This window comes from Carassius carassius, chromosome 43, assembly GCF_963082965.1.
Source record: "Carassius carassius chromosome 43, fCarCar2.1, whole genome shotgun sequence".
Classification (NCBI taxonomy): domain Eukaryota; kingdom Metazoa; phylum Chordata; class Actinopteri; order Cypriniformes; family Cyprinidae; genus Carassius; species Carassius carassius.
The window spans coordinates 9,879,549-9,905,574 of record NC_081797.1 but is presented as its reverse complement, the minus strand read 5'-3'; the positions used below and the strand labels follow the sequence as shown (position 1 = coordinate 9,905,574).

The 26,026-nt window shown below is 34.9% G+C and overlaps 2 protein-coding genes across 11 annotated transcripts in view; both read right to left on the bottom strand.

Moving 5' to 3' along the window:
• The window catches only part of ppfibp2b (PPFIA binding protein 2b), a 62,798-nt gene extending 41,955 nt beyond the window's left edge, over positions 1–20,843 (bottom strand). For all 10 annotated transcript variants that reach the window (XM_059536647.1, XM_059536648.1, XM_059536651.1 and 7 more), the window contains exons 1-3: positions 20,691–20,843; positions 5,657–5,764; positions 2,430–2,635 (exon numbers count right to left, since the gene is read on the bottom strand). In XM_059536647.1, coding sequence (XP_059392630.1) covers positions 2,430–2,635; positions 5,657–5,720 — 270 coding nt within the window. In that variant the 5' untranslated portion in view covers positions 5,721–5,764; positions 20,691–20,843. The remainder of the gene's footprint in view (positions 1–2,429; positions 2,636–5,656; positions 5,765–20,690) is intronic.
• A 524-nt stretch (positions 20,844–21,367) lies between these two features.
• olfml1 (olfactomedin-like 1) lies at positions 21,368–24,417 on the bottom strand. Its single transcript, XM_059535990.1, has 3 exons — positions 24,164–24,417; positions 23,426–23,711; positions 21,368–22,548 (listed from the first exon to the last, which is right to left on the bottom strand). The coding sequence occupies exons 1-3, from the start codon at positions 24,272–24,274 to the stop codon at positions 21,773–21,775; spliced, it is 1,173 nt and encodes a 390-aa protein (XP_059391973.1). The 5' UTR covers positions 24,275–24,417; the 3' UTR covers positions 21,368–21,772.
• Positions 24,418–26,026: the final 1,609 nt, after the last annotated feature.

Here is a 26,026-nt window from a genome sequence, read left to right as displayed (position 1 = left end):
CTCATGTTGTTTCAATCCTTTAAGCTGTTATTTTTAATTTGGAATGCAAAAGGAATGATTCCGGGATTGATCCTGGGTCAGGGACCTAGTAACATTGCCGGGTTCAGTCCTGGAACGAGCTCTGTGTGAACAAAGGACAGAACTAATGCCGTAAACGCGCGTTATCATGCAAATCTTTTACTGGGTGTTTTGAAGGCAGATCAACGTTCGTGAAGAAAAAATATGTGCAAACTGTAATGAAGCAGAGATCAGTTAGCTCCTCACTATCCGCGCTGAAGCTGAGATCGTTCGCCAGTTTAAGTGAAAGTTAACGTGCCTAGCATTTTCGTAGTATAATCCGGAATCTCAGTGTGAAAGGGGCAGTCATTGAGTTTATGTAAAAATAATGGTTGCACTTTATTTTACAGTACGTGTACTAACATGTACTTATAGTGTACTTACAGTGTATTTATCTAAGAAAGTTCTGGTAATACAAGGTAACTACATGGGGTAGGGTTAGGTTTAGGGGTAGGTTTAGGTTTAGGGTTAGTACCTAGTTATTATATAGTTATTGTAATTACTATAATATGTACATAGTATGTACATGAGGAACAGGACTGTAAAATAAAGTGCTACCAAAATAATTAGTTCGAGCCAGCTCACAGTTCTGACCCTCGAGATCCTAAAGTTCAAATGACTGACTCAATGATTCAGTTGCAGTGGTTCTTAAGTGATCAGCTCACTGGAAGGGAAGATTTTCAGTGAATATTGACTTAAGTTATATAATGATTTCAATTTGGCCTTCACACAAAGACATTCAATTACTGGAGAGGACTGGGAATATAGTGCATAAGTCATATGGACCCAGTATTGTTATTGTTAACTAAAACTAGTCTAAATCATTTGCAAATTTTTTTAAGTGAAAGTGAAGACTAAAGGTCCCAATATACTTTGAACGAAAAGAACAAACTGATTTGACGTCATTTTGAACAAAATCAGACTGTAACGAAGTTTCGTTGTGTGTTTGTTTCGGCAGTTCAAAGCTTTCTGGGGGAGTTCGTTTTGTCTCCTAAACACCTTCGAGCTTCCATTGGTCCATGGCGGTTATGCAATCGGTGGGTGTGTTCTGAAACGCGCGGAGACTTTAAAGATTCAGAGAAACCATTTCATTCCTAGAAAGCAATTGCAATGAAGCTTGGTGTCGTTGACCTGAAGTTATGCAAAAGCAACGCAGAGAACCATCCGAGTCAAGTTTTCCAAAGCCATGAAATGAATGAAAGGAAAGCGTAAAGATAAGGTAGCAAGTTTCAAATAAATGTTACACCATACTGCTGCTGCTTTTGTTCCTTCAATGAGCAAATTTAAAGGGTAGTCTATACAGTGAATGAAATGCCAGATAAATTTACAATAATAAACATTTGTTTTTATCAAAAGTAAATCATGGCACCACATAAAATATAAAAAGGTGTAACAATTTATCCAGTTTAATAAAACAAACGAACACTAATAAAATAAAGTAACAAACTGACTCCAATCATTTCCAGATCATGCTAAATTTTTAAGACTATGAGACATTCACACTTCCCATAAAGGACTGATTATGGTTCTTTTGTATTGCAAACATGATACTGGACTCTGAAATGCTGATTCTGATCATTATTCTTTTGTCTATGATATTCTGACCATTGGTGCCCGTCTCACACCTAGATTGCCTACATTTCTTCATGTCATCATTGTTGTATTTAGGGGATAAGCACGAGCATCACGAGTCATGTTTACATTAATCCACACCCCGCCTCCATAAATTACTTAAACTTAAACTAAAATTAGAGTGAAAATGGAAAATATACAAATAAAAGTTCATTCAAAATATGAATGAATACTATAATAGTATATAAATGTTGTGTTCCACTGAAGAAATAAAGTCATACAGGTTGTAACAAAAAGGAGGGTGAGAAAACAATGCAGGAATTTTCACTGATGAATGAACTGTCCCTTTAAGACTCAGTACAGCTGCCTATTGAACAACCTAACACTTGCAAGGTCTTTTTGCTGCTTATAATCATGTCACCACATTTACATTAAAAAGGTTTTGTTTCCAAAACATGACAAACACAATATGAAAAATGTTCATTTATCATCGGAGAAACATGTAAACATCTTTATCACTGCATGGTGTGTAAATATTTATATAAGGGATACAACACTATCCAAATGCTGAGTGAAAGCTTAAAGATAGCACCAGGCTAAACAGAGAAGCTCAAGAAACATTAAACATCAACCCTCCAAATATAATGATCGCTCACGAGTTAGTTAAGCGTAAGTGAGCTGACGTGAGAATGCATGTTAAGTGAATTATAAGCCTGTATAATAATAACTGAATAACTCTGAAACTATTCTATTATAAAATTCACAATGGTTTTATAGGCTTTCCCTTTCAAGTGCCTTACCGATCCTTTCTCCAGCCACTCCATGAGAGTCTGTGCGGTGGTGCAGGGCAGCTGGGAGCGCAGTGAGTTGCGGTCCTCGTCCCTGGCCTGCAGCTCCAGTGCCAGTCTCAGCTCCTCAGCCAGCTGGAGAACCGGAAGCTGCCCGGCGCTCACAGGAGAACGCAGATCATACAGCCCGTTACTGAACTCCACCGCAGCCTTGGAACCTGTGGACAGAAATATGAAATGGTCAAAATAAAATACAGAAGTGGTCATGCTTTCATATGGGTGACACAGGTTCGAATCTGGCATATTTAAAAAAAATTAATTCCTTTTTTTTGGGGGTCATGTTTTTATTGTATCACAGTAGCAAAAAGGATGAAAAACGATGCAATCTATGGAACAGCTAGAGCTAAAAGTGACTTGAGAGGAAAAACAAATAGAAAGAGAGCAGGGGAGATGCACCATGACGCCATGTCATACATCATCACATCATATTAACCATCAGCACCCACACCCCTGCAGCCACGTGTCGCCTGCATCATCTAGAACAACAGTTCCAACAATCCCCATCTGGATGCTAAGGAATCCAAACATCTGGAACCGATCAGGATTCTATAACACTTTAAAAGTGGATGATGATATTGTTCCATTTTAAATGCCAGGATCAAGATCAGAACAAAGAGACTTAGGTTAGGGCCTTGGTTTCAGTTTTTATCTTATGCAATTGTAAGAAGATTACACATTTTTCCCATTAGTTTACGTGTCTTGTTAATGTAAGATTTGTACTCTTTCCATACAGTATGTCATTTCCAAGAAGATAAGTGGTGTTAAGAGTAATGAGAACAATGCAAAGAAATGCTTCTTGTATGCAGACAAAGAATGTGCCACTAATGTACATAACTGTTTATACAGATGCATAATTTGTGCATTCAGGCGCAAGTGCTTTGCTTGACTGAAGGCATGAAATGACCTCATTGGTTGCTTTAATGAAGGGGTGGGGGTGTTGTGCCAGTTACTGAAGCTGTACACGGAAAGCATACCCTAATGTCAGTGGTAAAAAAAAACTTACATAATGGAATATTTACTCTTGCTCTTCTACTTATCAAAAATATCCATTAGGTTTTGTTAATCCAAATTAAAATTATAAAATAAAATAAATACTATTGGAAATTATCTTAAAAAAAAACAACAACCGTAGAATATTTACTCTTGCTCTGCTACTTATCACAAATATTCAGTAGGTTTTAATAAAATAAAATAAAATTAAATAAAGCTATCCAAAATTATGAAATAAAATCAATAGACAGAGTGGAATATTTATTCTTGCTCAAGCTATTCAATATCTCTTTATCATCAAAAATCACTAAAAATAACAAAACAATAACTACTGGAAATAAGTCAAATAATCATATATAAGGCTAGAATGCTAGTTGTTGGATCATCTTTATGGTATTTGAGATATTCCAACTGTCACCAGCAGATGGAGGCAGTTCAAGAACCTTGAGCAACTTTTATAACAGCACTTCTTGTCATGAGTCAGTTCACACAGCAGAACCAAAGAGACACAACATGCCTGTGGTCAACTCTCATCAGACCCTCCTATTCTTAAGACACACAGACAGACAGACACTCATTTAGAGTCTAGATCCAGGATTAGCCGCATGGCATGACATCTGATTACTAAACATTAATGGTTAATTTATAAGTATTTCATTTATTAGTCAGTGCTATATTCGAAGTCCTGAATGTGTAATATTTAGCACATGCAGCCTTCATTCAGGACAATTATAACTCATGACTTGCAGGACTCAGCTAACAGTATGCATTCAAAATGTTATAACATGGTACAAATAAGTTCACATTATGTTAACATATCTCATTACGTTTTAACTGTAAATAATGCAATTATATTTATATATTAAATAAACATGTAATATTTCCTTATCAAGTACCAGCTCAGTGAAAAAAATACATCCAACATGGAGGATACAGAAAATAATAAATAAAAATAGTTTAGTGTAATTAAAAAGAGATTATTTTACAAAATAAACATGTTTTCTAATATTCCGTATGTATATACTTTTATTTTGGGTCTTTCCACAAATTTTTTACATTTTAGAATTTTTAAAAAACATTTTTGAACGTAGTCTCTTATTAAATTAAATTCTTTTTTTAATAAAATTATTTTTTATTAACATTTTTATCATAATTATTTTTTAAATTAAATTAAATTAAAATAAAATCTTACTAAAGCCTAAATTAGTAATATGAGCTCTAGGTCTTTAGATCACTTTTTATGCTGCTCTTTTTACCCCACATTAAAAGTAAGTAAGCCAACACTGTTTTACCCCAAAGTTAATAGTAGTGTGACCGTAGGTTATGTAACTGGAATAGATAGTGTTTATCACAGATTTTGTCACAGTGAATGTCTCCCTCCGGACAAGCTGAGTCCACTGTACCTCTCACTGTCTCGCTCAGACAGCAAACCACATGCTCCGCTCCATCCCCCTGCCTTCATTTGTTGACTGGCCACATTAAACATTTATCCTCTATTAGTTAAATCATCTTGGCATCGTTGAGCTTGCTTAAGGGGCTACACAGCCCCCACATCCTCTCCAAACCTAGCCCTGTTAAAAACCCCTCCAAAACTGACTGCTCTGTTATAAAACGTTGTGCTGAAACAGTATTGCTCACCCTATGGCTCATTCTGTAAATCTTATTATTAAAAATATTACATGCATTATTAAGTTATTACTGTATAATACATTTGATTTAATTATTAATATTTTTTATTTAGCAATTATTATAATTATTAAATATATATATATATATATATATATATATACTCATTCAAACTACGCAAAGCTTTTTATTCAGCTTTACCTTTGTTTGCCAAGAGCTTCTCTTTCAAAATATTCAACACCATGTAATCCTTTTTTTGAAAAAGCTTTACACATGCAGCGCTGAGGGAATCCAATTAATTTGCACAGATCAAGAGATACGTTGAAAAAACATTGTATAGGAGCAGAGCCTTATCTGATCCCTTCCTGAAAAGAGGCCAACCAGAAACAGACTGCCAGATTTACCTTTTTTCCGACCTATTTTACTAAAAAAAATAAAATTGGTTAGCAAAGAAGCAATGGACATAATTGTGGACCAGTCCATTGTCATTTGGAAGAATATTATCCATGCACAAGCTCATCAGGAGGATTTCAAATTGGCTTGAAGCTAAATGAAAGTCTTACCAGCAATAATATCATCCATTTGTTCCAAGGCTGCTGCTAACATGTGACTTGCATCTGAGGCCATGGCGCCAGACGTCTACTGCATCTGCTGGTTTGTTTCTCAGTGACCTGCAAAAATGTGTCATGTAATTATGCAACATAATGAATAAAAGTCACAATTACAGTTGCTGGGAAAGTGCATTTCGAAATTGAGGGTGGAGTAAAAAAATTAACCTTGTGTGTGAACCAATACTATGAATCTCAACTGACGGCAAGTAGCAGCTTGGTGTGTTTAAGACTGCTGCCTTCCTGTGTACTGTAATGTAACTTGACATTACATACATTCCCTAGAGCGAATGTGCTTTACAACAACATCTAAATCATACTGTCCACTATGACAAGGCTGTATTTAAAAAATGCCATTAGAAAATTTTGTATGGGTTTGATTAAGCTCTCTGAAGCTACAGGATAAAATGTTCTCCATATTAAGAGCTAGTATTTTCCCCTTTGATGTATCCCGAGGCAGCTTGACTTTCTCCCTGTGGAACCTCAGTGATGGAGGGAAATTTGAGAATAATTAAGCCTGTCAGGGTCAAGTTTCACCCTATTGTCATGCCTTGTGGCATGTGTAACAGGCACATTCATACATCATATATTTAGGCAAACATGAGCAAACGCAAACACAAAAAGATGGCTCTAAATTATGGAAGCCTGTTAAGTGCGCAATGTTCTCAGCCTTTGCCGCCTCATTATACGAGTATATAAACACATGAACATAACCTCAAGAACTGCTCTGAGGGTCACTTCATGAGCATTTTACCATTACTTTAGAGTAAATCTATCTTCATATCAAATACAAACAGAATTCTAAAGGTCTTCACAGCAACCCGTCAAAATAAAAGTGTGTTTTAACTTGAAGAAACTGTGACAGAAATATTACTTAAAGTAATAATAGTACTACTACTAATACTATTATTTAAAAACATTTTTTTAAAGGAATACTTACCAGACAAAATATTTACCAGGACAATTTAGCATTTTTGTTTAGAAACATTTGAATACATTGGGGGAAAAATTATTATTTCAATAAAATCAATTAAATAGAGATGCTTTTGATTAGTAATATTTAATGAATCCATTAAAACTAATGGAAAACAGAATTTGGTAAAAAAAAATAAAAAGTTAAGTTTCATAACAGTAGTGGTGAGTTTTATGGGTGCTTCCTCTAATAACACAAACATCTAGTTTATTAACATATTCATTCTTATAGGAGTTCAAGAATGAATTACACTGGATTCCACACAAAGATATTACATTTCATAAATGTCAGGCCACATCATGAATGGAACATTTTACCTACTTGCACTCTTGTAATTGGGCGGCACGGACACATGCCACTTGGGTGGAGGGTCACAAAAGTCAACTGTCGAGGGCTAAAGGGGGCACATCCCACAATGCCGTTCATTATGTAGCTTAATTTAGACTCACACAACAAGAGAGTGTTGACTGTATTCGGGGCATTGGGATCTTTCACTGCTGAAACAACGCAATCATACAACAGTGCTGTAATCACAGCCCTGATAAGGATGTGAACATAAGCCTTCAGTTAAATGACAAGAAGAGACGAGCGCAGCCTGGTGCTGTTCATTAATAGATAGCATGCATTTTAATACCAGCCAAAAATGGAAAATCCAGTACAACCTCAAGCATTGCACACACAACCTAGTTATTCAAGCAGATAAGGGTGTGTAGGCTTTCTGTCATGTGTTATCTGCCCCAAAAAAGGAGTCACGTCTTATTTGATCATGCTGATGAGGCTTTTTCATCCCTCTTTACTGATTATAAGGTGGTGCAGTTTATAGGGCACAGAAATATACTTCTATTGTTTATCGAATAAGTCTCATGAAACAAGCTTTGCATTCTCCCCTCAAGTCCAATAATCTGCAAGTTTGTTCATTTCTATGCTAATAAATACACAACCCCTCAATGTCCTGAGATTAATGAGAAATCACAACCATTTTTAGATGCCTGACCCACTACAGAAGATCAGGCACTCTTATCTGACCCACAAAATCAGCAATTTCAGTGTATAGGCCATTAAATCAGCCTGACAAAGATAATGTTAAACAAAGCATTTCTCCTGTTTCATCGGTTTCAACCTGATAAATCACTTCAAGAATTTGTTCTGTGGTTTGGCTATTTATTGCTCCACTATGGACGCTTTCTATTCAAATGCTCCACCTGTGAATGTTTTTCTCCATGGTGTGTTTCACCTGGGCTCAACGCCAGTCAGCTACAGTTAAAGCACACATATATAGGAACAGTATGTGAAGAAAATAACAGATTTAATTCCAAGACCTCATTATACAAAAATCCTTAAGACCATATAAAACGAAATACATTGAAGATGTTTAAACTCATAAAAATTCTTTTGGCACTTAAATCAATCAGTAATATTTAGTTTTTTTTTTCTCATTCAGAGCCAGACATTTGACATAATACAATTATTAACAATTAACTTAATTAATACGTGAAACACACACACACACACACACACACACACACACACACACACACACATATATGTATTTTGTAGGTGTATGTGTATACAATATACATACAATACAATATACATTTTATATACATACAATATATACATACAATATACATATATAATTATTAATAAATCATATATTTTTTATATTATATTAAATGTTAACAATATTAACTAATATATATAAATGTTTATACACACACACACACACACACACACACACACACACACAGGTATATCTAAAAAAATAGAATATAGTGAAAACTTTTTTTTTTTGTAACTTACTGGATACTGGATTATTGCTTTTCATGAGCGGTAAACTCTATTCATCAAAAAAAATAAAAAAAAATAAAAAAACTTTTAAAATGTTTTACTTTACATGTAATGAATATTTGAAAGTTTCACTTTTTGAAATGTTACAAAAATATTTTTCTGAGATGCATCTGTATATATAATTCTATTAAAAACAATATTCTTAGATTTTAATATATTAAATTATTAAATATTATTATTATTAAAACACTATTTCTTAATTAATAACTTATTTATTAACACAACGCAACAAGAAAATGTGTGTAGAGTCTGTAATTGGAATTTCTGCCCATCCAAGAAGTGACTTTTTACAGAAATATCTTATGAAAAGCTAATGGATCTAGTTAACATACTGAGCTTCCAAATGTTTGATAAACTGAAAAGTAATGCAAGTTCTGAAATGTTCCTCAACAGTAAGGTCTGTGTTTCTTCTATCAGTGTTGACACATTCCAACACAAGTCCCTCCCCTCAGTGTTCCTGATACGCCACCCAGAGTCAAGAGTTAGCGGGTGACTGAACTCCGATGCTATCTCAATAATGATTGGTGACATCACACACATCACATGTCGGATACCCTTCAAGTCCCTGCTGCTAACATCCTCTGTATTTACAAAACCTTGATAAGCCAACACAAACAGAGAAACTTGAAAACGACGGGACCTTAAGTTACACAAAATGGCTCTTTCCGCCCAAACCCAACAACTGCAGTCTGAATATTTCCGTTCACACTGTTTCTCATAGAGATTGCAAGGCCATCCAAACCACAGGCTATTTTCGTGAGGAGGCTTTGATAGGGGAAAAACTGATTTTTTAATGAAATGTTTGGGTCTGTTCCCATTCAACTGCAGCATCCCTCACTCTACTAATATATTGAATACATTGAAGAAGAGACAAGAGTCGTGTCTAGAGACCAGAATATCATACAGGATTGTTGTTGGCTTATTTTGATTTCAATAAGTAAACAACCATCCAGAATACTCTGCCTTATTATGGGCCATTCTACAGAATAGGTGAAAACTGCTGTCCCACAACCACAAGTAATTAAATCTGAGATGTTTATTAAGATTCTTCTATTGTCTATCAACCCTCTACAGACACCTTGGCAATTGAATCGCCATTGGCTAGTACATTTTTTAGTTTACTCGCCAGACTGATAATATATACAGTACAGACCAAAAGTTTGGACACACCTTCTCATTCAAAGAGTTTTCTTTATTTTCATGACTATGAAAATTGTAGAGTCACACTGAAGGTATCAAGGGCTATTTGACCAAGAAGGAGAGTGATGGGGTGCTGCGCCAGATGACCTGGCCTCCACAGTCACCGGACCTGAACCCAATCGAGATGGTTTAGGGGTGAGCTGGACCGCAGACAGAAGGCAAAAGGGCCAACAAGTGCTAAGCATCTCTCGGGGAACTCCTTCAAGACTGTTGGAAGACCATTTCAGGTGACTACCTCTTGAAGCTCATCAAGAGAATTCCAAGAGTGTGCAAAGCAGTGAATCAAAGCAAAAGGTGGCTACTTTGAAGAACCTAGAATATGACATATTTTCAGTTGTTTCACACTTTTTTGTTATGTATATAATTCCATATATAATTCCACATGTGTTAATTCATAGTTTTGATGCCTTCAGTGTGACTCTACAATTTTCATAGTCATGAAAATAAAGAAAACTCTTTGAATGAGGAGATGTGTCCAAACTTTTGGTCTGTACTGAATATATATATATATATATATATATATATATATATATATATATATATATATATATATACTGTATATGTTTTTAAAATGGCCCCGTTTTTTTAAAATACCTGAAAGTACACTCTTAACTGTCAGTCAAGCATTATAATATGTTATCTGGATAATCAAGTATTATTTAATGACAGACCTTTAGTAATTATAATTCAAACTTGGTAACCATGTATGAATGCATAGACATTTTAACTGAATTTAGGACTGTTGGCGGTTCTTTGTTGATCATTCAGTGTTTCTGTAAAAAAAGGGGAAAAAAGTAACAATAATACTGATAAGATGATAACAATAATAATAATACTATGAATTCTACTAATAAGAACAGTAATGGATTCATGAATATTAATCAGGTTGTCTGCGTTCGGTCAAACTGATTTGCTCAGTAGGTGAGCACCAGCCAATGAGATGCCGTTTGCGCATTAGTTCCACCCACCACTAAGGAACTCCGTTATTTTTACTAGTGATGGGAAGTTCGATTATTTTCCGCGAACCGGTTCTTTCGGACGGTTCGATTCAATAAACCGGTTCTTTTACGCTCGATGTAATGACGTCATCGGCGATGACGTAATGGCGTCACGTCTATCAAACATTCAAATATATAAAGTCAGTAATCATAACTTTAGTCAGTTAAAAACCTCATAATCATGAAAAGTTTACAATTAAGTTTTGCAACAACGCACCCAAATACAGTAACAGCAATAATGTGCATATGAGGATTTAAGTCTTGAAGATATAAAGTAAATAAATTAGGTGTCATCAGCACAGAAACCACTATACATAAACCATTGCGATGTATTTGTTATTAAATGAACTTACGTTTCGCCAGATTGCCCCTTCATTCAAGCCCTCGGTTTACTCTGAATCACACATGCGCAGTATCACCAGCTCCTCTATTCTCAAAACGGAAACGTCCGAAAGAAAATGTTTTGGTTCAGTGTACTGATGATCCGAAAACCGATGCAACCGGTTCTTGACTCGAGAACGAGAATCACTCTAACCAGCACGTGCTGCAGTTCAGTATAATCAGCGGCTCTACTCGTGTTCGTGTTCTGTTTACTACAAACTCAATTTGTGAATGTGTCATCATTAACTATAAATACAGTACACATATTTCATAAATCATCCCTTATTCCTATTAAACATAGACTCTTTAGAGTTCTTAATTATTGTCCAACTTCCCTGAAACCCCCTCTGGCCTATTCATAATCTACAATATACAGATTAGAAACATTCATCTTAAAAAAAAAAAAATAATAATAATAATAAAAATGTATATAGATCTTTTATCACACTTTCCGAAATACTTTACACGCATGCGCAGTAGCATCAGTTCATCGGTTCTCAAATCGGACGCGTCCGAAAGAAACGGTTTTCGTTCAGTGTACTGGTGATCCGAAAACCGATGCAACCGGTTCTTGACTCGAGAACCAGAATCAGCTCATCGGTTCTCAAATCGGACGCGTCCGACAGAAACGATTCTCAGTTCAGTGTACTGGTGATCCGAAAACCGATGCAACCGGCTCTTGACTCGAGAACGAGAACTGCTCCAGCAGTGGGCGGGTTCGTTCGTTATCTGGCTCGGCTCGGTGTTCATCCTCAGTTCGGTCTACACAGCAGTTCAGTCAGTGTACTGTTTGAGTAAATTAATTACTCCGGGATATTGGTTTATTCTGACTCAGAGGGAGTGTCAGTCACGTTAAAAAAGTTAACATCTTAAGTAATTTGTGGATTAATGCTTATTGGAGACGTGAACCGTTTCAAACGATTCAGTTCGATTTGGTGAACTGGTTCAACCGGTTCACTAAGAAGAGCCGGTTAAATTGAACGATTCGTTCACGAATCGGCCATCACTTATTTTTACAGGAAAATACAACAAAGAATTTTGTTTAGCGCATACATGTAGCGCATCGATTCTGCATGTATGTAAGACTTGCTTGGTCACACTCTCTCTCTCACTTTGCGCATGTGAGAGAAAGCGACAGTGAGTCATGTGCCTTCACACCAGAAACACAGGTGCGTCAAACACAGGTGCACTGCGCGTCTATTGAGATGAACTGAGAAATATCATAAATCATTTGATGAGAAAGAACTCTGAAGCGCTCAGTCAGGGTGTTCGCCGAGTGAAAATATATGTACGCTAAACTTATACTAAGCCTTCAACTCACCATTGGCTAATATTAGACATAATTTAGTCGCCAGCGTGAAGATTTAGTCGCATATCCGAGTGATTTACTCGCAAAGTAGAGGGTTGTCTATTGAAACCCTTTTTAAAAAATTAAGTAAATTATAAAACTTTGTCAAAAATGTGTCTGCATTTTTCATGTCACTACCAAAACAGTGTATGTTTTTGTCTAATGTCCAATAGAGACTAATTTGAACTAAACCCATACATCTATGATCAAAAAATATTCCTGTCCCCTTCTCTCATAGCTACAAGGTTATAGTATATAGAGTATATAGGTTGCATCATTTTGAGGTAAATGTGTTTAAAAGTCTGAAAACTCTGTGTAAATTTAAGGAACATCACTACCAAATACCTTTTTCCTGCTGTTATTCCATAACATTTAGTTTTTATATGTATATCACTGATCAGAACTGTCACTACCGAAACAGTCACTACCAAAACACTCGGTGGAGTTTCGGTAGTGACATGTTTTTTGGTATTATCCCATAGAATTGTCACAACCAAAACAGTCATGACCGAAACCTGTCATCATAGTGACAAAAAGGAACACGTAATTCTCATATTTGGAAGAAATACATTTTTTTTAGTATGGCTATGCTATTTTTTTTTTTTTAGAGTGTTTTAGTAGTCTTTTAGTATTCAAGTTAAAATTCTGCAATGTGATGTGGTTGATACCAAAGCATTACTGTCACTACCAAAAATGTGCTGTCACTCCCGAAACATGGGTTGTTTTGTTAAAAATAATGTATACTGAATTATCACCTAAGATATTATGATAGTTTTTAGTTCAATGTGTATTCAAATAACTGAATCCCTAACTTTTCAATCCCTAACATCAACTTTTTGCCTTTTACAAAGAAAAATTCAAAATTCTAATTACAACAAATCTCATAAATTACACTTGAAATATTGTTAAAAAAGTAATTGTTAATGATAACACATGAATCTGAAATTTTTTTAATAAAAGAGCAAAAATATATAGTTACAATCTAGATGTAAGCTAAACCTTAATACAACCCGAATTCCGGAAAAGTTGGGACGTTTTTTAAATTTTAATAAAATGAAAACTAAAGGAATTTCAAATCACATGAGCCAATATTTTATTCACAATAGAACATAGATAACGTAGCAAATGTTTAAACTGAGAAATTTTACACATTAATTCACTTAATTAGCTCATTTAAAATTTAATGCCTGCTACAGGTCTCAAAAAAGTTGGCACGGGGGCAACAAATGGCTAAAAAAGCAAGCAGTTTTGAAAAGATTCAGCTGGGAGAACATCTAGTGATTAATTAAGTTAATTGATATCAGGTCTGTAACATGATTAGCTATAAAAGCTTTGTCTTAGAGAAGCAGAGTCTCTCAGAAGTAAAGATGGGCAGAGACTCTCCAATCTGTGAAAGACTGCGTAAAAAAATTGTGGAAAACTTTAAAAACAATGTTCCTCAACGTCAAATTGCAAAGGCTTTGCAAATCTCATCATCTACACTGCATAACATCATCAAAAGATTCAGAGAAACTGGAGAAATCTCGTGTGTAAGGGACAAGGCCGGAGACCTTTATTGGATGCCCGTGGTCTTCGGGCTCTCAGACGACACTGCATCACTCATCGGCATGATTGTGTGAATGACATTACTAAATGGGCCCAGGAATACTTTCAGAAACCACTGTCGGTAAACACAATCCGCCGTGCCATCAGCAGATGCCAACTAAAGCTCTATCATGCAAAAAGGAAGCCATATGTGAACATGGTCCAGAAGCGCTGTCGTGTCCTGTGGGCCAAGGCTCATTTAAAATGGACTATTTCAAAGTGGAATAGTGTTTTATGGTCAGACGAGTCCAAATTTGACATTCTTGTTGGAAATCACGGACGCCGTGTCCTCAGGGCTAAAGAGGAGGGAGACCTTCCAGCATGTTATCAGCGTTCAGTTCAAAAGCCAGCATCTCTGATGGTATGGGGGTGCATAAGTGCATACGGTATGGGCAGCTTGCATGTTTTGGAAGGCTCTGTGAATGCTGAAAGGTATATAAAGGTTTTAGAGCAACATATGCTTCCCTCCAAACAACGTCTATTTCAGGGAAGGCCTTGTTTATTTCAGCAGGACAATGCAAAACCACATACTGCAGCTATAACAACAGCATGGCTTCGTCGTAGAAGAGTCCGGGTGCTAACCTGGCCTGCCTGCAGTCCAGATCTTTCACCTATAGAGAACATTTGGCGCATCATTAAACGAAAAATACGTCAAAGACGACCACGAACTCTTCAGCAGCTGGAAATCTATGTAAGGCAAGAATGGGAACAAATTCCAACAGCACAACTCCAGCAACTCATAGCCTCAATGCCCAGACGTCTTCAAACTGTTTTGAAAAGAAAAGGAGATGCTACACCATGGTAAACATGCCCCGTCCCAACTATTTTGAGACCTGTAGCAGAAATCAAAATTGAAATGAGCTCATTTTGTGCATAAAATTGTAAACTTTCTCAGTTTAAACATTTGCTATGTTATCTATGTTCTATTGTGAATAAAATATTGGCTCATGTGATTTGAAAGTCTTTTAGTTTGAATTTTATTAAAATTTAAAAAACGTCCCAACTTTTCCGGAATTCGGGTTGTAGGTCTATATAATCCTAATTAAATTATTATTATTATTGTGTTTCGGTAGAGACAAATTGTTAGAGAGGACAAATATTCCAAAACTTTCTGAAAATACAATATGAAAATTATCTGCACAAGACACATTGTTTTCAAAACATTTCCAACCCTGACATTGGACCAATTCTGTAGAATGACCCATATAATAGATTTTTACTTATCTTTGTTTCAAAATATGACCTGGATTTGTTTTCGAGAGATTCACCTAGTGAGACTTATCAGTCAAGTGTTGTTTGCTTTACTTTGACATGTGACAGGTTTTGATAATACTCGAGTATTTGCTCTAGATAACACTTACAAGCAGACCCTTCAAGAATCTATAGGCCTTTTGGATCCAAAATCCTTTGATGTATTGTGAAACCAAACAAGCCAACTAATTCTCTTATTGTGTTTTAACAAGCTACTGCTATTCATCATGGGATTCAAAAACTGTCAGCGACTGTGAGCCCTGCGTTTAGTGCCAAAAAGCAAACTGTAGTGTTAGAATAACCGTTCTACTAAATTTACTCCAGGATGTTTAGATTAGCAAACAGAAGCTACTGTGGAAAGTCCCTGTATGCAGACACTGCAGTTAATGATAAACAGGCTCATCCAGGGTTATCCCTTACTAAAATGCGGGAAAATTGTGACCATGAACATGTTTGGGGCAGGACTAATGAAATGAGTAATCAATAGTAAACCTGACAAGTGAAACAGACATCAAACATATATCACTTCTTTAACTACATTTGCTGTATTATGCATAGCAGCTTCTAAATACCATTTTATATAAATATTTAAAAATAAAAATTAAAAAATAAGCGGCACCACTGTTTTCAACATTGATAATAATAAGAAATGTCATCAAATCAGCATACTTAACATTGGAGTAATGACTGCTGATAATAATTAGGAATTTACTGTATTTTTGATCAAATAAATGCAGCGTTGTTGAGCATAAGAGACTTCTTTCAAAAACATTAAAAAGTCCTACAGTCCCCAAACTTTTGAACAGTTGTGTATAAACAAACAAACATATAAATAAATAGTATATTTAATATTATTTTAATAAATCAACTATGCTGACTATTGTCTTGTTTGAAACCTGAAAACATGCTTCAATTGTTATTAAATTTGTCTGGAAGCCATTCCATAGAAGTATATCCCATCCATGTTGTTTAAAAATTCCCACTATTTACAGTAAAAGCAAAAGCAACTGTAAGTGGCCTTGGGCAGAAATACTGCCGTGGGAGGAAGTGGCATCAGCATTAGGTGTCAGACCAATAAACCCAGCACGTCAACACAGCTTAATATGAGAACATCAAAGGCAGCAGTCCTCAAACAGCTTAACCGTCCCCACTCAGCATTAAACCATCCCAACGTGCTGACATATCGCGTGGGCACTGCACATCTCTTAGTTAAACATGCTATACTGGCAGAAAGGTGACCTGTAGCGCAGTTCAAATGCAGCAGCTGACACAAGGCCTCATTGTTGTGGGATCTGTGTGATGGCACAATGAGACAACTATTTATGCAACTATTTATTTTGAGACATTTATTTTAATCTTGAGACAACTATTTATGCCATGGTGCAAGCAGGTTTAGGCTCCAGCGCAAGCTCTACCTTCTCGATACAGGTTACTTTTCATACATGTTAAGTCATCCACAACAAACCCAGTTCAAATAACAAGGAGATAGAGTTGCAGCACCGTATGACTACACAAAAAAAATTGGTGTAGATTTCTCTTGAAACTATTTTCACTCATGAATTGTACAATTTTTTTTATTTTTTTTTTATTTTACAAATAATCACATATGGAAGACCAGACCCGCAAAAATGATGAGTACATAAATATATGTAATATCAAGAATACTTTACTTGCTAAAACAAATACAATTCATTTTTAATTCAGTTTAGTCCTGAATTCATTTTTGTATTTTTTATTATCTTTATTATTATTATTATTATTGTTTATTATCTTCTTTATTTATTTTATATTTATTTATGTGTTAATTTATTTTTTGTATTTATTTATTCTGACATGTTTCCAAAGATAAGTTTTATATTTATTTACTGTATTTAGTCTTACATTTCCATCTCTTGTATGATAATAGGTAGGTCGGTCATTATTTGCCATTGGTTTAACAGACAGAAGTGTGAGCTAAGCAACAAAATCGGACATAAACTGTCCCATAAATGTTGTGTCTTATGCTCAAACAGTGTTTAAAATGTTAATTTATATATAGGGCTGCAAAACGATTAGTCGCAATTAATTGATTCAAAACAAAAATTTATGTTTACATACTATATGTGTGTATACAGTGTATATTTATTATGTATATATTTAAAAATAACATTTGTATGTATTGTATGTAAACACTTGTATATAATTTATATTACTTTTATATAGTATTTATATATACATTATAAATATACACAGTACACACACATTATAGTATGTAAACATAAACTTTTTTATTGAATCGTGACTAATCGTTTTGCAGCCCTATACACACACACACACACACACACACACACACATATATATATATATATATATATATATATATATATATATATATATATATATATATATATATCACAAATGTTTTAAGTAAAGAAAGAATCAAATACTATTTTCTTGTATAAAGTACTGCAATAATTATGTAAGCAATAATTAATTAAAGAAAGATTTTTTTTCAGTGTACAGCACAGACGGAGTAGTGTGATCAACAAGTAGAAAACCGAGAGGAAGCTTCGTCGCATTAAAAAAGAAGTTTCCACATAACACTTCTACACATATTAACATCCGAATGTCCGAGAGATCAAAACAGTTCTGATTTTGCACGCATGGACCGCTGTACTCAGAATGAGTCATGGCTTGGTGAAGGCGGATGTAAGTTCGATTCGGGCTCAACCCCTGGCCGATCGTGAGCTCTACTCACCGGAGCGGATGCGTTGTGGCAGCTGGCTTGAATGCTGCACTCCTCCGCAGTAATAAGAGAAATGTCAGTCCTGAGCAGGTGCATTCGACTGTGGTACCAAGGCCTGTGAAAATGTCAGCGCACCGCTCATCACAGGAAAGCCCTGCTCATGGGGCAAAACGTCACAGCTCTGTCCTACAGGTCCCTGACATCAATACCTCCCAATGCATATTGCATGGGATCTCCATTGCTCTCTATCTTAGTCTGCAGAATGGGGTTCACACAAAGTCAGATGCCAACTTCAGGCATTCAAGAACCAGAATGGAATGGGATTTGGTTCCAGAGCTTTGTATGAAATGTAAATTGTAAGTGGATCTCAATTCCTAAACCTAGAAGATGGACACATCAAAGTGATAAAAGAATGCATGTAAATAACTCAAAGAGTGACAGCTGAAGTGAAGTTTAGATGCTCATTAAACTGTAAGAAAGTACACTGAAGATTGCAAAGAATCAAATGGCATATCATGAAATACAAACTCGGGCTATATTTACTCATTCTCATCTCATTCCAAACCTGTATGGCTTTCTTTATTATGTAGAACACGCACACAAAAATATAATCTGAGTGTATTTTTATCCATGAAGGTCACTGGGGTTCAGATTTGTTTTGGTACCCATTGACTTTCATTGTATGGACAAAAATATTCATCAAAATATGTTCTTTTGCAAAAGATGTAAGGTCATACAGGAAAAAAACAATGATTTTATTTTTGGGTGAACTATCTCTTTTAATATTAAAACAGCTAACAAAAATATATTCTAAGAACGTTTTTTTAGTGTTTTGAGAACATTACTGTTTGAATAATATTTGAATAAACATTCTATTAACACTACTGGAAGAACGTTTGTTTTTAACTTTTCTAGAACATAAGCCAAAGTTCTGAGAACGTTCCCTGTTAGCTTTGTTGATCTAAGTGAGAAAATAGCCACAATTTTCAAATTGTCATTCTAGAAATGAAACGGCTGTGGTAAAACAGGTCAGTCAGGACATGTATGTGCACCTCTATAGAAATAAGTTCACGGTAATCACACGGTAGAAGAGCCTCAGGGTGTTCACAACAACCATGCTCTCCTTCATCTGTTCTCATAAACTACTACTCATGTTCAATCTTGCCACCACTAATAATAATAATAATAATAAAAAACATCCTGAAATTAACATCTTGTTTTTAATTCACTCTGACAGGAAAAAACTCAACTGTTAAGATCTGTTATGTTAAGAAATGTTAAGAACTGTTAATCTGTAAGCAATATCCCCTGCTGTTCCTCTTTCTGAATACAAAAAAAGTGAAGATCAGAGGGATGGAGAATAAAGTCAAAGGTCATGAAGAATGTAAAGGGTTGTACATTATTTAACCTTAAATAGCTACACATTACAACATGATCCTTTAAACAAACACGATAGCATCTAAAACTTCATCAATAGGATATTAAACCCTATTTCTAAATGCTTTAATTTGGCAACCATTCTACGGTGGTGTCATCAAAGAGCAATACAATTGGTTACTGTTTTCACAAACCAGGGGAAGTGGACAAATAAAAAAGCCTTTATCCTTTTTTCTAAGCACATGATCTTCACAGACAGCTTTGTTGAACCCCATAGTCATTACCAAGTGAAATCTCCATTGCAGCACATACAGTAGTGTGGCTGCTCACTGAGCCTATGGGGTCAGGACTGAAGGAAGAGGCTTTATACACTATAATAAAAACTGGCAGTAAAACAAACATGGGCAATGAATAGTAACAGGCAGAGACAAGAACTGTAATAAGCTTCATTACAAAACAAATAGCAGAATACTCTGAGTATATGCAGTCAGATAATGGCTCATCTGAGACAGTTCATCCTACACTGTATGACCCAGTTATGTACTGTACCTAGATCCTTCAGGATTTGACAGAGTTTAAGTTTCTGGTCAGTGATTATTGCTCTTTGGTCATCATTTTATAGCATAGCGGTGTACAATTAATGCAAATAATGAATACAAGAAAATCTGGAATAGAAATGAATATATATGCACTATATTATATATTTTTGCATTAGATATTAAATTTCAGCTTGTCATCATAATATAGCTTATTGCTTATTAATATATAATGGTCTAATATATATAATATAATATATATATATATATATATATATATATATATATATATATATATATATATATATATAGTATAAAAGTATCTAAGTGCATCTGGCTTTTGCATCTAGCACTTCTTTATATATATATTCATTATTTTCATTATGTATGATGTATATATGCTAGATTAACATTTAACTTCTTTTACACATACACTAGATATAATGCAATTTCATGCCATGTTATGCATATTATGCAAAATCTCAAGACAATTCTATATAATACACAGGAACATACAAACGTGTCATTGATAGCCTAATAATAATAAAAATAACAATAATAAATATCTGAAATTGTAAATTACTTTTATTTTAATTACATCTTTTACTTGGAACTACTGTTACAACACCTTAACTTTCTTGATGTTTTGTATGGCACTACATATGGGAAACACTATTTAGTAGCCTACTGCTTAAAATAGTGAAAAAGTTATTGTGCACCAAGAAAGAAATGCTAACAGGATGTCATTTTTTTTTTAATTTAACTTACCTGTAATGTAAGTAATTCCCGATCCCGACTGATTTGAAACCCTCCTGTTGTCAGCTGTAGTCCCGCTCATCTGTTATCATTGAACTGCGCTGCTCTATATAATAAAGCAATGTGAGGTACGTTTCTCTGACCAATCACCTGTCGTGCAGTAAGAGGCGGGGCTTATCGCGAAACTAGTATTTCCATATTATGTGCAAATAAACTAAAGTAACACTCATTATAATGCGGAAAAAGTACAGTTGAACTCTTTTAAGTTAGAACAGGTAGCGAGGGAGTAATATTTCTATAAGCACATGAGCAGTAAAACAGGCTTTCTTCTTTAGTTTCACGTGTTACCGATAAACTATATAATACGCTTATAAAGTAAACATTTCAAATGTGTTGTTTTGTAGCGTCGCATTTGTCTCCAAATATGCTCGTGTTACAACTAATGACCGCATGTTCAGGTGGTGCTGGAAATCTGTATTGAGAATAGCAGCGCCATCTTCTGTGCACGCCGTTCACAAACACAAACACAGAAAGGATGCACGAGTGCGCATGCGCAAAACGACATGCACACGCTTGGAAGATCACAACAAAAATTTGAGACTGAAGTATATGATTCGTGAAAACAGTGAATTATCATTGATTATTTATTTACAAAATATGTCAGAAAAATAATTTTTACACAAACTGAGTTTTGTGTGGTACACATTATAGTTTTATTTCAAGCCGTAATCCCCCTCCTCCTCAGAAATACTGTACATTTGAAAGTCACACGTTTTGTAAAAGATATTTTCTTTTAAAAGACATGCATTATTCCTGTTATATAATGCTATTTATTTATAGAATAGGATACTGCTGTTGGATACACATCTTTCACTGTCTCGAATCATAGAAAGAGTGCAGATATTATACTTGGGGTTCTCTGACTGAACCGAGGAGGTCAAAGAGTTCTTTGTTTTTCAGGAAATAGCAGTCTGGCACAACTACAAAGTGCCTTCCATTAAATTACAAGAAGATTATAAGTGATTGGGAAGAAGAATAAAGCACAATTGGATAAAAGGACCTCTTTGTAACTACTACGTAGAACTGACCTATCCCTATATCTTCTTGGTTTCTAACTTATAGATGGTCTGGTAACCATCATCCCAAGCATACAGTTGCTTATCCTTTGGGTGGAAACGCAAAGCGGAGTGGCTAGTGTAACGCTTTGGGAAGAACAGCACAGAAATGCTCTCAGTGTAGATGGTGTCATGGATATCAAACAAGCATTGGATGCTAGACCTTCCACCATAGTGGGAGTTGTAGACCACATATAAGATTCCACAGATTATGAAAGCTGCTTCTGCATCACGACTATTGCAGTTGGTATCCCATGTGTGCTCCACTGCCAGACTACTGTAGTCCAGCTTGGTGATCACCAGGTTGCCGCCGAAGTCTGGGTCGGCATGGATCGACCAGAGCCCCATTTCATCTACGGCGAGATCCAGCAGAGTGTGAGGATTGAGGGCATATGCTGGCATCCGACCGGCTCCAGGCAGCAGCAACCGATCAGCCACCGTACGGTTGCTGAGGTGGACCTTTAGGATCTCATTGTTGGTGTCTGCGCTGTGGTAGTACACAAAGCCGTTGTAGACCACATGGCCGGTTCCATGCCAGGGAAAAGGAAGATGGATAACTTCTGTTTTTTTGGTGGAGTTTGGTTCAGTGAAGGTCTTCAGAGAGGTATATGCTAATACTGTACTGTTTCGAGTGCCACTAAAAAAGTAAATCTTAGCAGAACCCTTTGTTGGATCCTTCATCCAGGAACCATTGGTGTCACCTGCTTTCTTGACTATTTTGAGAGACTTGATACCCACAACTTCTGAACTGCAGTCTGGAAGAATCAAGGTAAAAAAATATATAATAATAATAAAAAAATATTCAAATTTATGCAGCTGTAACATATAGTAATTCTTATAATTATTTATAATGACTATACTTATATTATTAATAATTATATTAAATAATAATGTAGATTACATGCTTTATGTCTTACTTCACAATAGATTGTTACCATATCAATTATGAGGTAATATTAAAGATTATTTGAATTGATCAGTGTTGGTATTGAATTGATAATAATTATTTAAATTTTGCATCCAATGTTTTTACATTTAGATGATCTTAAGCCGTCATGTAATGCTCATTTAAAGTGATTTCTTTCAATAACACTAATTTAATAATTAATTAATTTAATTTATTCCTGTGATGGCAAAGATTTTTGTGATGGTAAACATAATTTACAATTTATTATATAATAATTTATGAATATATAATAATTTATTATAATTTTAATATACTTTATATACACCTTAATTATTAATTATTATTTAATATAGTATTTAACAATGTTAATATTTAGCTAATCTCTGAATGAAAATGCATTTTTCATACTGTGCATTATAATGTCGTGATGTCTAAATTTATTTAACTTGTAGCATTTAAAATATCCAATTTGGGGTTTTAAGTGTAATAATTTATTTAGACAAAATAGTACAAGATTTAAATATTGTTGCATACTTTCTTGTAGACGTTTAAAAAATTAAACATCTCAAATGCAATCTAATTATTTATACAGTTTTCCTCAGGAAATGAAATCTTTTATGTAATGCACATATCCAAGCGCTCACACCCACACCCACACAAAAGACCTGAAAATGAGAGTTGTAGGGCTTAATTCAAAATAATGGATCCCTAAAAATCTTATTTACCTTTGCCCTTAGGGATTACAGATGTCTTTTTTAGTTTGGCTTCTTTCACCTGGTGCTCGATCAGCGCGTCCTCAATGTCAACCTGGACGGTGTCGGGGATCTTATTATGCAGGTATTCCACATCTCTCTCCACTCGGTCCAAACGCATAGCAAATGTGTCAATGTGACATTTGACCTCTGATTTTAGTGCATTCATCTTGCTTGTTTCGCCATGTATCTCCTTGGACATGTCATACATCCTTTGACTGAAGTGTTGGAAGTCTTGCTCACATTTGATCAGTCGTCCCTTTTCAGATAAATGCACAAAAATACCATTTGACTGATTACGCATTAAAACAAAAATGAACAGAAAGGTCACTTGTAAAACATCTGCTATATTTTAAATGTTGCAATGTATATTTTGCTTGAAGACGAGAGAAACATGCTTTTTGCTAACCAGCTAAACCTTGACCTCCTAAGTTGGCCAAGTAGGACACAGATCAACATCATTGTTAGTCATGGAGGATCATTAGTGTTATCAAAATGTTACACTGTTCTGATATTATGGTTTGATTGGGGTTATGTTGTTTAAAAAAAAAACACATTGCACTTACCCAAAAGAGTAGTTTATAATTAGTTATATCTTAAAGATTAGAGTTAGCTACTTAAAATATTACATTGGTTTCTGTTAAGGCATGTAAAAGAACAAAGTATTTGGCCACAAAATCAGCTACCTTAAAAAAAAAAAGATTCTCTTACCTCAAGCTGCTGAAGTTGTCTCTGATAATATTCCATCATAAAATCAGGAGTTGTCCTTTGAGCTTGTCCCATTCCAAGCCAAAGAAATACAGTTACCAAAGACAAAAGCATAATGTATATTTCCACTTTGATTTCTTTCTATCTTGTTTAGTTAGTGTTATATAATAAAACCGAGCGAACCCCCTTCTTATCTAATGTCAGTCTGGTAAAATGGAGCCAGCTGGAGTCCAGAAGCAACTGGTTGTCTGTTATTCAAATTCAGAGGTGGAAAGAGTACAAAAATATTCTACTCAAGTAAAAGTACCATTACATTAATGAAATTTTACTTAAGTACAAGTAAAAGTACCAGTCTAAAAAATCCACTCAAGTAAAAGTAAAAAGTAGCTCATTTAAAATTTACTCAGAGTAAAAATTACTTAGTTACATTTTAACCAGTGGGAGGGAGTCAAAAATGGGACAGACCAAGGGTGTCAAACTCAGTTCCTGGAGGGCCACAGTCCTGCACAGTTTAGATATAACCATAATTAAACACACCTGATCCAGCTAATCTAATCATTTAGGTTTATTTGAAAACTACATGATATGTGTGCTGGAGCAGGGTTAGAACTAAACTATGCAGGGCTACGGCCCTCCAGGAACTGAGTTTGACCCCTGGGATAGGTCTATTAATCTCAAACTAGTTGTTTTTAATTAAAGGAATCAGTTATTTAGAATAATAAAACATTTGGGCTGTTATCTGGCAAATCAGTATCAACAAACTCATCTTTTCAATACAGAGGAAATGCAAAAGCTTCATCGGACGTGGCATTTAGATGTATTACACTGTTTAGTGCAGGACAAGAATGCATTTAACCTGCAGTTACAAATGCATGAATAATGTTTTGATATGCCAGACATAAAATGTTGAATACTCATTTGAAATTATAAAAACTTAATTATAAAAAAAAAAAAAATCAAAAGATACTTTAAATGTGAAATTAAAATGGCCAGTATGTGTCAGCAAGTCACTGTTAATAAGTGAGTCATTGCGATTGAACCAAATCATTTAAACAGTTGATTCATTCAGAAACGAAACACTGTCATGTTGCTCAGAGATGCAAAATTTTGCTTTGGTGGCTGTGTTTGGAATAAATTTTTGTTGTAGAAATAGAGCAAAAACAATGGCAATATGGTGTCTAAAACGCAAGTCTCTTAGTTTACTGTCCTGTTGTAAAAAAAATATATATATATATATATATATATATATCAGTGGCGGCTGCTGGTCTTTCAAAGAGGGGAAGCTCATTTTCGGCCTACATTATAACCCTCTGATGGTCTTCATTTGTAATGACACTCGGGGTCTTTTTGACCCCAGACAATAACATTTTATTTTGTAATAGTAAAATATTTAAATTTTTTACAAATATAATTTTACTCTGTTCATTTATGTTTTTACTAAACTTTGTACAGTTTTTGGAGAATTTAAATCTTTTACATTTCTATAAATAAATAAATATTTATTTAAATAGGCTTTTTTTTTTTTACAAAAAAAGAAAAAAGCATTTCAGGTAAAATTCACTTCATAAAAGACCCAGATTTCTAACTTTCATACATGGGGATACCATGGATAATTTTATAAGGTTTAATGTAAGATTTTTGCCAATTTTTGGGGAAATTCAGTTTAAAAATTTTAATAAATCACTTTAACCACTAGATGGCTATAGTGTGTGTGTGTGTGTGTGTGCGCGCGCGCACATTTTCAATCTGTCTTAGTTACCAATTTAATTTTGTGGTGGTTCTGCATTTTACAAATATCAAGAAATATTGCCGCAGTTTGTCTTTCGAATACACTTGAGAAATCCGCGATCATGGGACTGAGCGTGA

Coding starts and splice junctions, on each gene's coding strand:
- olfml1 (XM_059535990.1), bottom strand. CDS start 24,274: ATGCTTTTGTCTTTGGTAACTGTATTTCTTTGGCTTGGAATGGGACAA. Junction 23,712..24,163: donor GACAACTTCAGCAGCTTGAG/GTAAGAGAATCT, acceptor TTATCTGAAAAG/GGACGACTGATCAAATGTGA. Junction 22,549..23,425: donor TGTAATCCCTAAGGGCAAAG/GTAAATAAGATT, acceptor TGATTCTTCCAG/ACTGCAGTTCAGAAGTTGTG.